Source organism: Lepus europaeus, chromosome 11 (genome assembly GCF_033115175.1).
Source record: "Lepus europaeus isolate LE1 chromosome 11, mLepTim1.pri, whole genome shotgun sequence".
Taxonomy (NCBI): Eukaryota; Metazoa; Chordata; class Mammalia; order Lagomorpha; family Leporidae; genus Lepus; species Lepus europaeus.
The window spans coordinates 115,494,188-115,512,413 of record NC_084837.1 but is presented as its reverse complement, the minus strand read 5'-3'; the positions used below and the strand labels follow the sequence as shown (position 1 = coordinate 115,512,413).

The following is an 18,226-nucleotide window of genomic DNA, read 5'->3' as shown; positions in this document are numbered from 1 at the left end:
ATCTGTGTTAATCCCTTTAATGTCTGATTTAGTAAGAGAAACTCAGGTTCTCATACCCACTTCTACATGCTGTCCCTCGCAGCATGCAGTTTAGTTTGAACACATGGAGAAAACCAGCTTCACAGAGAAGAAAAGTGGAAAATGGAGGAATATGTTAGTAGTTCAGAAACGATATCACACCAAAACTATACAGAAGGTAATTTAAATGCTAACTAAAATCTGAAATTTACACCCATACCAATGAACTAACTATTCATGCTCTGAGACATTAAAATCTATTATTGTAGACTTCATTAAAAAAAATTCTAAAGACATCATTGAGAAAAAAAATAAGTCACAGACTTGGAGAACATATTTGCAAATCATATCTGATGAAGGACTTGTATGCAGAACATACAAAGAAATCTTATAATTCAACAATAAGCTCAATTCAAAGGATAGACAAATATTAAACAGTTCACCACAGAAGAAATACAAATGGCCAATATGTAAAGGAAAATACATTTAAAAATGTATCAAATTAACACAATGATGAGGTACCACTTCATACCCACAGAATGGTGGCACCGAGAGAAAGGACCCCTGCACCTCAGACACTGCGTGGGACTGCAAAATGCTACAGCCACTTAAGAAAAACAGTCTAGAAGTTTCTAAACATTTCATTTTTGTTTAAAGTTTACTTATTTATTAATTTACTTTAATCTACCTGAAAGGCAGAGCAACAGAGAGAGAGAGATCTTCCATCCCCTGGTTCACTCCCCAAATGCCTGCACAGAAGGCAGTCTCCCAGGTGGGAGGCAGGAACTCAATTACTGACCCATCATCCACTGCTTCCCAGGATGCATCAGCAGGAAGTTGGATAGGAAGTAGAACAGCTGGAACTCGAACTGGAGATCTGATATGGGTTGTCTGCATCACAAGCTGGTTGTTGTGCATCACAAGTGAGCACAACTAGTTTCTGAATGTTTTAAACACAGATGTACCATACTATCTAGAAACACCATCTGAGGTATATACCCAAGAGAAATGAAAAACACTTCTCCAAAAAAACTTTACACACATGTTCATGAATAAGCCTCAAAACCTACACACCGCATGATTCTGTTTAACTGACCTTCCAGAAAAGGGAAATTACAGCCACTCACGGGTGGTGAGAGCACTGTCTGTAAACTGGTACCAAAAATGCTTTTGGGTGATGCAAATGTTCTAGAAGTTGGATTGACGTAATGGGAAAATATGTACATTTATGAAAAGCCACTGAACAGTATACTTAAAAAGAATAAATTTGGCCGGCGCCGCGGCTCACTAGGCTAATCCTCCGCCTTGCGGCGCTGGCACACCGGGTTCTAGTCCCGGTCGGGGCACCGATCCTGTCCCGGTTGCCCCTCTTCCAGGCCAGCTCTCTGCTGTGGCCAGGGAGTGCAGTGGAGGATGGCCCAAGTGTTTGGGCCCTGCACCCCATGGGAGACCAGGAGAAGCACCTGGCTCCTGCCATCGGATCAGCGCGGTGCGCCGGCCGCAACGCGCTACTGCGGCGGCCATTGGAGGGTGAACCAACGGCAAAAGGAAGACCTTTCTCTCTGTCTCTCTCTCACTATCCACTCTGCCTGTCAAAAATAAAAAATAAAAATAAAAAAATAAAAAAAATAATAAAAAATTAAAAAGAATAAATTTATGTAAATTTATCTCAAAGCTGCTTTTGAAAAGCCACTCATACATGCAGTGAACATTTTACCTATGTATGATTTTATACAGGTGTACATTGATCATTTGGAAAATATTGGTTCTTGGAGCTGTACAGCTCTTCTGAATATGGACATATTCACTATGCACCACCACAAACTCACATTCCTTACCCTGCAATCGACCTCAACACAACACTCTTTATTGGAAATCTGCCATGATCAAAGTGGCAAACACAAGTTTTTCAAAACTTAAATTTTTGCTTAAATGCTCAAATTGAAAACACACTCAACTGTTTTGTTGAAACGATAGTGCCATATTATTCATTTTCAGAAAAAGTCTGCAAAATACTGAAACCTATATAAGTAGTGTAAGTAAAAATGGTATTTCTATGAAAAACAAGTGGCTGGAAACATGTTGTCACAAAAACTTGGACACAACTTGACAAAACAGCCTTATTCAAAACACACAAAAAGTTGAAACAACTCAAATGTCCTTCAACTTCATCTGGTCTGACTGTGCCAAGGCAACTCAAAATGCAATACATGTACAGTAGGCTAATTTTTAAGTAGACAATTTTGTATAGCCAACAAATGAAGCTATAAATATACAAATGGCCCTGGGCAGGAAAAAATTCCCCACTCCTGAATGAATATGTTAAATGTGATATATTGTTTGGCCATAAAAGTGGGTCAGTCCTGTGGCATAGGAGGTAAACCCACTGCCTGCAGTGCCAGCATCCAATAGGGGTGCAGGTTCATGTCCTGGCTGCTCTACTTCCAATCCAGCTCTCTGCTATGTCCTGGGAAAGCAGAAGATGGCCCAAATCATTGGGTCTCTGCACCCACATGGGAGACCTAGACAAAACTCCTGCTCCTGGCTTCAGATAAGCCCAACTCTGGTAATTTTGGCCATTTTGGGAGTGAACCAGCCGATGGAAGACTTTCTCTCTCTCTCTCTACCTCTCAAATAAATAAAATCTTGAAGGGAAAAAAAAAAAAAAAAGGAATGAAGCACTGACACAGGCTACAACATGGGGGAATCTTTAAAATGCTGTTCTGGCCAGCACTGTGGCTCAATAGGCTAATCCTCCACCTGTGGCGCTGACACATGGGGTTCTAGTCCCAGTCGGGGTGCCAGATTCTGTCCCAGTTGCCCCTCTTAGCTGGCCTGGGAGTGCAGTGGAGGATGGCCCAAGTGCTTGGGCCCTGCACCCCATGGGAGACCAGGAGAAGCACCTGGCTCCTGGCCTTGGATCAGTGTGGTGCGCCGGCTGCGGCGGTCATTGGAGAGTGAACCAACGGCAAAGGAAGACCTTTCTCTCTGTCTCTCTCTCTCTGTCTCTCTCTCTCTCTCACTGTCCACTCTGCCTGTCAAAAAATAAAAAGTAAATAAAATAAAATGCTGTTCTACGTGAAAGGTAGCAGACACAAGAGGCCACGTGTTTTAAGGCATTTTTTTCATTTATCAATCTGAAATGTCCAGAATTGGCAACTCCAGAGACAAAGACAGATTACTGTTTTCAGGGTGCAGAGATAGGGAGAGTAAGGAGAGACCTTCCATCTACTGGTTCTCTCCACAAATGGCCACAAAAGCCAGTGTTTGGCCAGACTGAAGCCAGGATCCAGGAGCTCCTTCCAGGTCTCCCATGTGGTAACAGGGGCCCAAGCATTTGGGTCTTCTTCCGCTGCTTTCCCAGGTACCTTAGCAGGGAGCTCAATGCAAAGTGAAGCAGCCAGGATTCAAACTGACGCCCATGTGGGATGCCAGCACTGCAGACACAGACAGCAACTTAACCTACTGTGCCATGCCACAGCATCAGCCCCTTGACTTACTTTTCTGTCTTCCTCTTTAGCACTTAAAGGGCTCATCTGTGTAATCCAAGATAAACTCTTTTGTTAAGGTGAGTTAACAGCAACTCTGTTTTTACAAGGTTCCTTCACAACAGTACCAAGATGATTGTGTGACTAAATAAACCAGGTGACAAGAACCTTTGGGCAGTGTGTGTGTTGGGGGAGGGCTACTTCCTTAGAATTCTGTCTAATGGCCAGCGCTGCGGCTCACTAGGCTAATCCTCCGCCTGCGGCGCCAGCACCCCAGGTTCTAGTCCTGATTGGGGCACTGGATTCTGTCCCGGTTGCTCCTCTTCCAATCCAGCTCTCTGCTGTGGCCCGGGAGTGCCGTGGAGGATGGCCCAAGTGTTTGGGCCCTGCACCCGCATCGGAGACCAGGAGAAGCACCTGGCTCCTGGCTTCAGATCGGCACAGTGCACCGGCTGCAGCACACCAGCCATAGTGGCCATTGGGGAGTGAACCAACAGAAGGAAGACCTTTCTCTCTGTCTCTCTCTCTCTCACTGTCCACTCTGCCTGTCAAAAAAATAAAAAATAAAGAATTCTGTCTACCACAGATTATAGAGAGACCTCCTTAGCAAATCATTCAATGATAAAAGCAAGGCAGACAGAGTACTATATTACTACTTAGCACACTATGTATTATATTACTATTTAGCACACTCCACTTAGTGTGGGAAAAGGTATAACACAAGCACAGCACGTCCAATTCACTTATACAGGAATCCTCCCTTAGCTCTGTTTTCTTCTTTCCATGATTTCAGTCACCTATGCAGTTCAAAGATATTCAATGGAAAATTCCATAAACAAACAATTCTGACATTTTATATTATCTGCTATTCTGAGAAGTATGATGAAATCTCCCATCATCCTGGCCAGTCTCACTTGAGAGATGAGTCGGCTTTTTTTGTCTGGAGTACCCACAGTGCACACAAGACCCATTCGTTGGTCGGTTAACAGCCATTGCAATTATCACATCTAGCGTCATGTTATTGTAGGGCTTATGTTCAAATAACCCTATTCTACTTAACAATGAACCTAACACAGAGTAGTGATACCGGCAATTTGGATATGCCAAAGAGAAGTCATAAAGTGCTTCCTAAAGTGAAAAGGTGAACGTTCTGAACTGAATACGGAAACAAAGGAAAAACAAACAACCAAACCGTCTACTGAGGTTACTAGGGTTTACAGTGAGCAGTAGAGCAGATAGAGGCCCTCATCCATCTCTGTATCCCATAGTAGAGAGCCTGGGATCAAGTCCCAGCTCTGCTTTCGATTCAGCTTCCTGCTAATGCACACCCTGGGAGGTGGCAGATGATGGCTCAAATATCTGGGTTGCTGCCACCCATGTGGCAGACCCAATGGAGCACCTGGCTTGGCCCAGTTCCAGCTACTACAGCCATCTGGGAGGTGAACCAGTGGATGCAAATTCAGTGTCTGTTTGTTTCTGTCACTCTGCCCTTCAAATAAACAAACCAAAAAAAAAAAAAAAAAAAAAAACAACTTCTGAAACGTATCTGGTAAGAATGAATCCTCTGCCATGAAGGAAAAGGTAATTTGTGTTTTACCACTGTCATACCCCAAACTATAAAAGTTATGACCACAATGACACAATGAGAGACATGCGCTCAGTTAAGATGTAAAGAATATTAGTTTTATGGATCAAAGACATCAAGAGCGGAATGCTTGCCTAATCTGTAAGTTAAACCTTATCACAAGTTAGTAAAATAGCACAGTCTTATTGATGGTGAGATCTACACCTTGTCACCATCCTAGGCTCTAGCCCCCGCTGCCATTCCTGGAAGCCAGGTGGCCATTAGGCCCAACCACAGGTGTCAAGCTCCACCCCCACCCTACTGGGATTCACTACTCCTACTTCCCTGCCTGCACCCCGACAAAAGTTTTTAAAGGACCTGTGCCTGAACACGTGGCTCTTTCTTTCTGTCTCCTGATCTTTCTTGCTCTCTTTCTTACATTCTCTCTTTTTCCTTCTTCACTCCTTCCCTCCAGTCTGTTGAGTTTCCCCAATAACTCTTTTCCCTTAAAAAAAAAAAAAAACTATCACAGATATTTATGTACAGCAAAGAACATACATAGGGTCTGTACTGCATGTATTACCCTCGGCTTTGGGCACCCACTGGGGATCTTTTCCTCTTGGATACCTCTAGCGTATGGAGGCAAAGCTACACTGAAAAGCCAAATGAGAAACTAACAAAAATCTACCTAATCTACCTCCAGAGGATAAAGGGCGTAGGAATTAGATTTCTCATATATCTACAAAAAATTCAAACAATAAAAATTCATTATCTATTAGGAAAAAGTAGTACATTTGTTTCTATCAGTGTGAACTCATAATTGTTATTCATTGGATCATAATATTTTACTCACTTACGTTGATGCTCAGATGATAATAAATTCAACCAGTGTTCTTTTGTACTTAATAAACAAAATACTAATTAATAGTTGTAATTTTGCTAGTTTTTAAAATTCCCTTATAGAAATCAACTATAAAAAGACAGACATGTATCTTCTAATACCAAATGTTGAAAACCATGAACTCTGTGGCATGCCTTATAGATACTCCACTGCATCACCTGAATCTAATCCTGAAGAAGAACATGGCAAACTCAAATTAAGGGGGGCCGGCGCTGTGGTGTAGCGGGTAAAGCTGCCTGCAGTGCCAGCATCCCATATGGGTGCCGATTCAAGTCCCGGCTGCCCCACTTCTGATCGAGCTCCCTGCTATGGTCTGGGAAAGCAGTAGAAGATGGCCCAAAGCCTTGGGCCCCTGCATACACATAAGAGACCCAGAAGAAGCTCCTGGCGCAGCTCTGGCTGTTGCGGTCATTTGGGAAGTGAACCAGCAGATGAAAGACCTCTCTCTCTGCCTCTCCTCTCTGTGTAACTCTGGCTTTCAAATAAATAAATAAATCTTTAAAATTTTAAAAAAAAAAAAAAAACTCAAATTAAGGAACACTCCATTTTTCGGGGGGCGGGGAGCACGAACGCAGTCTCCTAATACCACAAATTATGTAGTCAAGTTTCCTACATGTGGGGAAATGGAACATTCTGTTTTTAAGAATGGCCTATCAGTATTGTGGCACAGTGAGTTAAAGCCCCAGCCTGCAGTTCCAGGATCCCATATGGGCACCAGTTTGAGTCCTGGCTGCTCCTCTTGCAATCCAGCTCTCTGCTAAGGCCTGGGAAAGCAGAAGATGGCCCAAGTCCTCGGCCACTGCACCCACGTAGGAGACCTGGAGGAAGCTCCTGGCTCCTGGCTTCAAATCAACTCAGCTCTGGCCCTCGTGGTCATTTGGGGAGTGAACCAGCGGATAGAAGACCTCTCTCTCTCTCTCTCTCTCTCCAGCTCTACATCTCTCTGTAATTCTGCCTTTCAAATAAATAAAAATAAATCTTTTTAAAAAAACAGCCTATGTTCAACAATGCCAATGTCATAAAAACCTAGGATAGAGGAAAAATGTTCTAGATTAAAAAAAGACTAAAAGGGCATGATAGCTAAATGCAATAAGGATCTTTTGTTATAAAGGCACAACACTGAGAAATCTAAATAAACCTAGGCTAAGGGATTCGAGCAATTCTCTTGCAACTCTGGTAATGCTGAAATTAGGTCAAAATGAAAAGGAGCAAAGGGCAGGAGAGAGGAGAAGAGGGGAGGAGAAGGAGGAAGAATACAAAGAAAGAAAGAACTGATGTAGGTAGGGCAGTGAGAAGATCCTGCTGCTAGAACAAGTCCGGGGAGACAGAACCCTTCCCAATCCTCCACACATTTACTCACTCTTTCTTGTTCTTAAGACTTACTCTATTTACTCGAAAGGCACAATTGCGGGGATCTTCCACCTGCTGGTTCACACTCCAAATGGCCACAACAGCTGGGGCCAGGGTGAAGGCAGGAGGCAGGAGCCTCTTCAGGGTCTCTCACACAGGTGCAAGGGCCCAAGGACTTGGGCCAACTTCTACTCTTTCCCCAAGTGCATTAGCAGGAGCTGGATCAGAAGTGGAGCAGCCGGGACTAGAACCACTGCCCATATGAGATTATGGCACTGCCAAGTCACAGCTCGACCTGTGGGCTCTCTTTTCCTTTCCGTATCTCTGATGCCCAAGGCTGAAATTCAGAAACTGAGAGTTGAGGCACTGATTTCTGGGAGTGTGTTTTGAGGATAGCTGGTTTGGTATAAGCTCCAGAGCTCAAGAGAAGCACAAGAGAGGAGCATGATGAGAAGTTTCTATGGGACAAAAGGCACCACAGGGTGGGATGTTCCAGATGAATACACAGAACCGAACAAAGACACAAAAAGAATGATTCTCATAGAGAATACTAATTATTTCTATTTAAGCTGGAGAATATATCTTTAATACATTTTAGAGTTTTGTCTATTATGGGTATATATGTACATATATTTGAGAAAATAAAAAGTGATTTGGGGCTGAGGTAAGGATAAATAGATCAATGAATAAAAATAGAGACTACAAAATTAATTGAAATGTAGTTAAAACTGGGTATATCATAAAAATTTATTTCAAACTAGAGGGAAAAAAGTTATCACAATAGTGTTCAGATAATTTACATGCTGTTGAAGAAATCAAGACAATCCCTACCTTACTCTTGGGACTAAAACAAATTTCAGAATGATTAAACACTTTTTAGAAGAAAAAATAATAGGGGCCAGCATTGTGGCGCAGTACGTTAATCCTTCACATAAGGTGCTGGCATCCCACATGGGCGCTGGTTCTAGTCCCGGCTGCTCCTCTTCCAATCTAGCTCTTTGCTATGGCCTGGGAAAGCAGTAGAAGATGGTCCAAGTACTTAGGCCCTTGTACCTGCGTGGGAGACCCCCAAGAAGGCTCCTGGCTCCTGGCTTTTGATCAGCACAGCTCTGGCCATTGTGGCCATTTGGGGAGTGAACCAGCGGAAGGAAGACCTTTCTATCTGTCTCTCCCTATCTCTGTATGTAGCTCTATCTCTCAAATAAATACATAAAATCTTAAAAAAGAAAAAATAATAAATGTACCAGGAAAAGGAATGGAAAGAAATAAATTGTAGCTTTTTCTTTCAGGTCCTCAGTTCCAAGATGACAAAGAAAAGGAAGGATCAAGAGCTACGCTAAGAAGGGCCGCGGCCACGTGCAGCCTCCTCACTGCACTGCGTTCACCGTGTGCCCAAGGACAGGCCATTAAGCAGTTTGTCATTCTCAACACAGTGGAGGCTGCAGCCAGCGGGGGACATCTCCGAAGCCAGTGTTTTTGACGCACGCGTGCTTCCCAGCTGTATGTAAAGCTACATTATTGTCTGAGTTGTGCCATTCACAGCAAGGCGGGCAGAAATGGATCTCATGAAGTCCACAAGGACTGCACACCACCACCCCGATTTAGACCTGCCAGTGCTGCCCCACAGCCTCCACGAAAGCCCACGTGGAGTGTAATCTTCAAGGGCTGAAGAAAAATTACTCTCTGGAAAAATAAAGTGGAAATTTATGCTTTTAAAAAAAGAAACTGTAATAATTATATAATAATTTGCCTAAGATAAACAGAAATCTCAGTAGCATAAAGACAAAGACTGCTGAAATAAAATTTCAATAATAAATCAACTATAATCAAAGTAAATGATAATTGCACTAAAATCTCTAGAAAAAGAATAGTAATACGTACACACATAAATACTTTTAGCGGCACAGAGTCTGAAACAAGACAAAAAAAATTGGTAACAGTGGAAGAGGTTTACTGTATAAAGAGTACCATTTTAAATTGTGTTTCTATGACTATTTCATTGAAAAAAAATCTTAAAAGATTATGCCAGCAGAACAGTTAAATCAAAAATTCCATTAATTCTGACTGGTAGCACTGCCTATATCAAACCACATAGCAGAAGACTATTAGGAGTCAATTTTTTCCTTAAAAATTTTTTAAAAATCCCTCTGTGCCTCTCCCTTTTTTTTTTTTTTTAAAGATTTATTTATTTATTTAAAAGGTAGAGTTACAGGGAGGCAGAGAGAGAGAGAGAGAGAGAGAGAGTCTGAGAGGTCTTCCATCTACTGGTTCACTCCCCAGTTGGCTGCAATGGCTGGAGCTGTACTAATCTGAAGCCAGGAGCCAGGAGCTTCTTCCAGGTCTCCGGGGCGGGTACAGGGGCCCAAGCACTTGGTCCATATTCCATTGTTTTTCTAGGCCACACAGCTGAGAGTTGGATCAGAAGTGGAGCAATCAGGGGCTGGCATCGCAGCTCACTTAGCTAATCCTCCGCCTGCGGCGCCGGCACACTGGGTTCTAGTCCTGGTTGGGGTGCCGGATTCTGTCCTGGTTGCACCTCTTCCAGTCCAGCTCTCTGCTGTGGCCTGGGAAGGCAGTGGAGGATGGCCCAAGTGCTTGGGCCCTGCACCCACATGGGAGACCAGGAGGAAGCACCTGGCTCCTGGCTTCAGATCAGCATGGTGCGCCAGCCGCAGCACGACGGCTGCAGCGGCCATTGGGGGCTGAACCAACGGCAAAGGAAGACCTTTCTCTCTGTCTCTCTCTCTCACTGTCCACTCTTCCTGTCAATAAAATAAAATAAATTAAAAAAATAAACTAACTAAATTTCAAAATTTTTAGCTCATGTTTTATCCACAACAGTTTCATGCTCTGGCCATGCCCAAGCACTCCAATATGGGATACGGTGTCCCAAGCTGTGGCTTAACAGCTGCACCACATGTCTACCCCCTCACTAAGAGCAAGTACATGACCTGGCTATGACACGGGGAGAAGGTACAGGAAGACAGATCAATTATGAGACTATACAGAGTGTATTTGACTGCTGTGATAACAGCGGATGTGATGTGAGATGGTCAGCTACAAGACAGAGACAAAGCAGGCCCTGACCAGACTCCTACCTTCTTACCCATCCACTTCCAAACAAATTTGCAATACTTGAACCAACCCAGGCTATTGGCTCAATGCGCTAGGTTCTTCACTCACATTTATATGTACTCTTTGCCACTGGCTAGATACCACCTGCCTCAACCAGTACTCACTTGTTGAGAAACACAGCTTCTGTCCCCTTTTCTGAATGTCAGTAGTACTTCCCATTTCTACTATATTATTTACCTAGGCATCTGATAGTAACACATTTTTAAATTCCTGCCTCCACTAGGAGATTATGCGATCCTTTAGAGCTTAATTAATTTTTATAATTACAGAAATTATCAAAAATCAAGCAACAGAGATAGATAATATGAAATGGAAATAGGAACAAGGGTAAAACTTGTTCAAAACCCTTTGGAAATACCTTATGAATTACAAGTACCTATATCTGCAAAACCCGAAATACCCCCCATTTTCTTTATGGGGTGAGGGGCAGGAGGGTTCCTTTGTAGTTCCCTCACGAGAGGGATGACAGATGCACACATTTCCTGAGTTATAGAAACCTTCAGGAAGCCATTTTAGGGAGCCACACTGACAGCAACACCAGCCACTGAATTCAAGGCACATTTGTCATTTTCAATTTTTGGAAAGACATAACTGATTACCTCTTAAGCATCTGATTGCACCTATTCCTTAAATATATCCACAGAAATAATGTGTGATGTACTTTGGGCCACCAAGCTGAAAATTGCTTTCTCATACTAGAAAAGGCAGATTACAACTTACCAAATCAGTTTCTTTTTTCCTTCTTTTCTTCCTTTCTGTTTTTGGTACCTGGCAGAGTATAGAGTAATACAAAAATTTTGACAACAAAGACTAACACACTTGCTTATTTATCAGATATACTGAATTATCTGCTCAACAGGTAACAGGGCAGCTCTTTATTCTTTAATAGGAAATGCACAGTGACAACAAGCAAATACGAGAAAAAATTTGGTAAAACACAATGCTAAGAAAATCAACAGACCAGAAGGATGGATACTTAGAGATTATTTTTTAAATAGCTCTGACCAAAACTAATTAAAATGACTTTTATTTTAAGCATTAACTAAATGATGATTCATTTTAAAGATTTTTACTTCCCACATTTTGGCTCTAGAAAACTAGCACAGAGGTAAATACCAAAGATACCTTTTGGGACATGGACAAACTCTCTTATATGTAACATTTCCTGATAACCACAACATGGAACAATCTCAACCCATTCTTTAAAACTTATAAACAAATGTTGTATATGCCTGGTAATAATCTTCTTCTGCATAAAATAAAGATCTTAAATTTAGATCTAGTACAGAACTTTCAAGGACTAGTTTCTGTTTGGCTACTTCAAAAGTGATCTAAGATGGTTTATAAATCTAAACCTTTAAAAACTAGAATAAAAATAAAACGAAGCATCATCAATACAGGACTGAGGATGTTCCTGATGCAAACAGCTGCCTCACTACTGCATCTACAATGACAAATGAAACACACTAACGCACTGGTGACTGTCTGAGCCTGCTGTCTCTGCTATGTGGTTACGCAATGGTTACGTAATGGAGCAAAGAAAGTAACAAACACCTCATACCATTCTCAGAGCCAAAGAGGCCTGAAAAATAAGGGTTACCTAGTACAGTCACATAGATTTCCCAAAGTATACATTTTTCTAAAGACTAATTCAAAGGGAAATACAATCTGTGGGGCCTTATATTAAAGCCACCAAATGACACAATGAGTCACAACTTTAACCACTGTTTTTCAAAAGGAAATTCAGGTGCTGATTTCTATTAAAACTGAGGGTATAATATTATATTTTAATTTCATGGAGAATCATATTCATTGCAGAGGGTTTAGGAAACATGGTCTGATGAACTGACCATGTTCTATGCTAAAACAGAATGGAGTCTGGAGGGCCTGAAGGAGAACTAGGCTGAAGTGTTCACGCTGATGTTTTGTCAAAGACCAGATGTCCCAAATAGATTTTTAACAGGATTAATCAAAATATATGACCTTTACCTTTGTGGCTGTGCAATCCGAAGTCTTGAATTCATTCATATATTCATCTAAAAACACTTTAAAAGTATTGACCCAAACTCTCACTGGAGATTCACTCCAGTCACGCTGCTCCAGTCTCATGGTCTTTTCCAGAATCTGCTCAAACAGTGCGTGGAGGTCTTTATACCGTATGCTTTTCCCATCATCCATCTAGTAAGTAGTAAAAGAAGAAATGTAAGGTTTCATCAAGATATTCTTTACCTATAGGAGTCTGAGTCAACATAGTATTGGGTAATATTTAGAATGAAGATTAGGATCCAGCTATGCTATATATATATATATATATATATATATATATATATATATATATATTTTTTTTTTTTTTTTTTTTTTTGAACGGCAGAGTGGACAGTGAGAGAAAGAGACAGACAGAGAGAAAGGTCTTCCTTTGCCATTGGTTCAGCCCCAATGGCCGCTGCGGCCAGTGTGCTGCAGCCGGCGCACCTCGCTGATCCAAAGCCAGGAGCCAGGTGCTTCTCCTGGTCTCCCATGCGGGTGCAGGGCCCAAGCACTTGGGCCATCCTCCACTGCCTTCCCGGGCCACAGCAGAGAGCTGGCCTGGAAGAGGGGCAACCGGGACAGAATCCGGTGCCCCAACCAGGACTAGAACCCGGGATGCCGGCACCTCAGACAGAGGATTAGCCAAGTGAGCCGCGGCGCCAGCCCAGCTATGCTTTCTAATGAGTATTTATATAAACTCCCACTCTGGTATAGAGAGATGCAGTAAGTGTTTGTGCGAATCCTGGGAATTCCTCCTCCAAGTCGGGAATTTTAATTTTATATAGCTATAAAGATGATTTGCATCCCTCTTAATTACTAATCAACCCAGAAATAAACTTAATAAGGTAGTGCTATGCTAAAACTGAAAGAATACTTGAATCTTTGCCTTACAAAACATTCAGAAACCTTTAAAAAATTTTTTTTTTCCAAAGACTGACAATGGTCAGAGTAACGTCATATTACTTACAAAGGAATCCAAATGGAATTTTTTTTAATGTTTTAAAATGAAATCTGGAGCATTTATAAGAAAGAAAACTCAGAAAGTACTATACATGTTTAGAATTTATTTCTTGCTTCAGATTTGAAGGGTGAACTTTTTTGATCCACCGTTAGCAAACCACTATTGAGCTCTGCTTCATTGTGCTGTCTCTCCCTCCCTGAATTGGAGCACCCAGCACCTCTGAGTCCTATCCAGAACTCCAGAGAGGAAGCACAGAAGACCGTGGAAAGGCTGGGCAGGATTCAAAACATGTGGACACCCTGCCCCTCTCCAATCTAGCAAGCTGTTGTAAGTGATGATTTCTATATTTTAGTCTCCAGATTATTATTCTCTCCCATTTCTAAACAAGAAAACAATCTTATGCTGAGAAACGTATAAATATAGAGTATACACTAAAAAGTTTTCCACAATGAAATAAAGAACAGATTGGAGAAAAAAATAGGAAATATTATTTTACAGAATGAAACAATTATAAATATTAGCAATTATTCAACAGACCCAGGCAACAATTATTACATACTTTAGCATCAAAAAAGAAATTTTCTAAAACATAATGAGTATTATGTGAAAGTATGAGGTAAATCTCAAATTATATAAACTGATATGTATAAATTACTGATATTAAGCTCCCTAATTCCCCTGGGGGAGAAAAAAACCCTGTGTATGAAGCTCCAAACACAGAGGAGATTCCAAATTACACCCGAGCAATGGAGCTAAAAGGATTACAGTAAGTCAAGATACTAGGGAGCCACTGAATGAAACAGAATCACCAGACTGGCGTCGTGAAGCAGCAGGTAAAGCCCCCAGCTGCAATGCTGCCATCCCATACGGGTACCAGGTCAAGTGCGGCTGCTCCACTTCCCATCCAGTTCCCTGCTAATTTGCCTGGGAGAGCAACGGAACATGACCCTAGTGTTTGGGCCCCTGAAGCCACATGGGAGACCTGGAAGAAGCCCTTGGCTCCTGGCTTCAGCCTGGCTGTTACAGCCATTTGGGGAGTGAATCAGCAGATGGAAGATATTTCTCTCTCTCTAACTCTGCCTTTCAAATAAATAATACATAAAAATTTTTGAGAGAGAGGAGAGAGAGAGGGAGAGAGAGAGAGACTCGTACCTAGAATATCTGACGTCAGTACTATGAGAAACATAGCCATAAGGGGGGAAAGTACTCAAGGAAACTCGAGGAGGCTGTCAGCCTGAGCCTTCTAATGTGCTTTTCCTCAGCCACTCCCAAAACAAAATGAACTTAAGCAGTCTCTAGTTGAACGTGGCCTTTATGTTCTATTTTCTACAGTAGTGTCAATTTTCACACACTGAATTACTGAGTATGTCCTAACATAGTACAACTTACCGCCAATGCAGATGAATAAAAGCTGAAAATATTCTGCCGAAATTCTTTCAGGGCTTTTTTAAACACAACATCCACCAGTGTATCCTTCTTGCTGTCTTCATTATCTAAGTCATTCATCTGAGAACCACAGAAAGAGTTTTTAGACCCAATCAACAGTGGATACTTATCGTCCCTTCAATTAAAAATTTTAAAAAATTTTTAACAATTTTTTAAAAATTGTCCTAAAAATGCAAGCCACAGATTATGAAGGAACCCAGGTAAAGTATAACTAAAGAGTCCAACTACTGGGACTGAGAGGTAATGTCACAAGCCACTCCTAACACTGCAGAATTCTGTAACAGAACAGCCCCGAGTATGCAGCAGACCTCACCTTCACACACAGAGCACAACCTACGACCACAGTGCAGTGGAAGGCAACAGTACAGCCTGAATCTGAAATCTTGTCCACTCAGTCTGACTTCGTTTGCCCCTACTTTTGACCCTTTCTGCTAAGGAGCACACCCTCTTACTTGCTGAAGCATATGTTAACCTTGATCTCTAGAGGGCATATACTGATATATACAATCATTCAGGAGCCAAAGCTGCTCAAAGGCCTTGCTCAGCAACCAAAATGTACCTTTTTCAGAAGAAATTCATCCATGCTCTTTAAATCACTGGCACTTGCTATGATCTGGACAGAGTCATTTTGCCAGTGCGCAGAATCCAAAGCCACACTGCTGATCTTCACACTCCGCTTGCGCTTCGCCTTTGGAGAAGGTTCTTTGTTTTCTTTGAACTCCTTCCGGCAACTGCCAGGCAGTTCTGGGCTCAAAGGAGGTGTTGGATGATACTGAGGTAATTCTACAAATCAAGACCGAGTACCCAAGAAGACAGATTTAGTAAAAACACTGATAATTTCCACATCCTTCTTCTTAAGTTCCTTTAGGTCACTGAAGGACATAGAGTATCAGAAAAGCAAACTAAGGTTAATGCCTTAGGGCAGGCAGGCACAAAACCCAGACTGCACATTTGTGCAGAAAATGCATTTAAGAATTACCACTTCTGAAAGAGAAAAGCTGTGATGTCTCCCAAGAAGCTGAGGTACAATACTGGAAAACTGGATGGAAGCGCCTTGTAGAACATCAACCTAGATCCTAAAAACCTCAGCCCCAGACAAACAAGGGAACGTGGCCACATTGGCACATCAAATGCTGACTGCGAGCCCTGTCATAGCTTTGCTACACTTATTTGAAAGAATGTCTAGCTAAATACAAGCCTGACAACTTAGCAGAGTTGGCATGGATGCTTCAGTAACCTCACGTGATGATCTGGTAACCTGTTAGGGGGTCAGTTAACTAAAACCGGTTTTCTTTAGTATTTTCTTACACATCTCTCAAATAACTAACTGAACAACTCACAGAATTCCTGGAATGAACTAGCGGAGTCTATAGCTGAGAAGTTAACAGTTTTTCTCTGCAATTTACACTGGAGAAATTAAGACTGCATGTAGTTCACAGTAATCTAGAATTAGATTTGCCAAAGCCAGTTGGCCTCTGCTCATTTCAAGTGTGCTTCCTTCCTCAACAGGTATGCTCCTCTGTCCTCTGTCCAAATGTATAGCCTCACTCAGCTAAACGAGTACTCTGATAATAAAGGAAAAAGCTAACCCCTTACATGCTCAGTGTCACCTGAGGTAGGAATTGAGACAACGTCTCAGCAAAGACACCAGAATAAAGAGCATAAAGATACAGAATGCAGGTGCATTCAAATCAGTGTCACTCGATTCTAATGCCATGATGTAACTGACATATATAAATATGTAATTATTGTATTCAGCAAAGTCAGTGTCTTTCTTATATTGTTACTTAAGAAATTGCCTATAATCAAAGGACTGCCTTCATAAATTTTTACCTAGATATAAATAAAAAGCTATAATCATACTACACATGTGTCCTGATAAATGAAGGCTGCTTTTAAGTTTCCAACTAAAGAGCTTTACAGTTTTAGGGAATTAGCAGTGAAATGAACAATTCAGATCGATGCCTGTTGATCAACTTAGTCATCCAACAGTAAGGAATTTTACTTTGTTCTTTATTGGGTTTATCCTCACCAGTCTGTCAGCTCACAAGCACAAAAACAGGGGTGTGAATACATCCCTACTCTGTGTCCCCTGGCACGCGGTGCTGACAATCACCCCTGCTCTGGCCTCCGTCCTGGAGGAAGCCCAGTTCCCTTTAGCTTCCCCCACATACGAGCAGATCTTGCTTACTTATCCTAACTGGGTCCTTTCTGTCCGCCCCTCAGAGACACCAGCTTCCCTCTTGGGGTCTCATCCTGTGTAGTCAGTGCTGGGATTTTACCCATACATCACCACACAGCTACCTGGGAGGTGCACTCCTGCTGTAGACAGCTGTCACATAGCAATACAGACCTCCAGCACGCCTAAGGAAGGGCTTGGGAAGAAGAGGTAATCTTCTACCACTGGGATTACTGGAATCCTTGGAGAATTAGTCACTCCCAGCATTTAGAAAGGTCAATTTTCTCAACAGATGAGCTAACTTTAAAATGTGTTATGATTCATGCCCCAAAAGTTAAAATAACTTCTTCACTGTAAACTGCCAGCATCTGCTAGGTATGGACATGTAATAGGTATGTAATCTTGGGGCACTGTGGCATAGTGGGTAAAGCCTCCGCCTGCAGTGCCAGCATCCTATATGTGTGTCAGTTTGAGTCCCAGCTGCTCCACTTCTGATTCAGCTCCCTGCTAATGCACCTGGGAAAGCAGTGGAAGATGACCCAAGTCCTTGGGCCCCTACACCTGCTTGGGAGACCCAGAAGAAGGTCCTGGCTCCTGGCTTCAGATCAGCACAGCCTCAGCCGTTGCAGCCATCTGGGAAGTGAACAAGTGGATGGAGGACTGCTCTCTCTCTCTCTCTGTAACTCTGCCTTTCAAATAAATAAATAAATCTTAAAAAAAAAAAAAAAAAGTCATGTAATTCACTGCACAGCAGTGAAGAATGTGGAGTAAGAAGTAGATAGCCTGGGCCGGTGCCACGGCTCAATAGGCTAATCCTCCACCCGCGGAGCCGGCACACTGGGTTCTAGCCCTGGTCAGGGCACCGGATTCTGTCCCAGTTGCCCCTCTTCCAGGCCAGCTCTTTGCTGTGGCCCGGGAGTGCAGTGGAGGATGGTCCAAGTCCTTGGGCCCTGCACCCCATGGGAGACCAGGAGAAGCACCTGGCTCCTGGCTTTGGATCAGCGCGGTGCACTGGCTGCAGCGTGCCGGCCGCGGTGGCCATTGGAGGGTGAACCAATGGCAAAGGAAGACCTTTCTCTCTGTCTCTCTCACTGTCCATTCTGCCTGTCAAAAAAAAAAAAAAAAAAAAAAAAAAAAGTAGATAGCCTGACCCAGA

General features: G+C 42.4%; 1 protein-coding gene across 10 annotated transcripts in view; it reads right to left on the bottom strand.

Annotated features, from left to right (window-relative positions):
* Positions 1-18,226, bottom strand: part of MYO9A (myosin IXA) — a 278,674-nt gene that overhangs the window by 36,083 nt on the left and 224,365 nt on the right. For all 10 annotated transcript variants that reach the window (XM_062206520.1, XM_062206521.1, XM_062206519.1 and 7 more), the window contains 4 exons: positions 15,451-15,674; positions 14,835-14,951; positions 12,446-12,634; positions 11,177-11,224 (listed from right to left, as the gene is read on the bottom strand). In XM_062206520.1, coding sequence (XP_062062504.1) covers positions 11,177-11,224; positions 12,446-12,634; positions 14,835-14,951; positions 15,451-15,674 — 578 coding nt within the window. The remainder of the gene's footprint in view (positions 1-11,176; positions 11,225-12,445; positions 12,635-14,834; positions 14,952-15,450; positions 15,675-18,226) is intronic.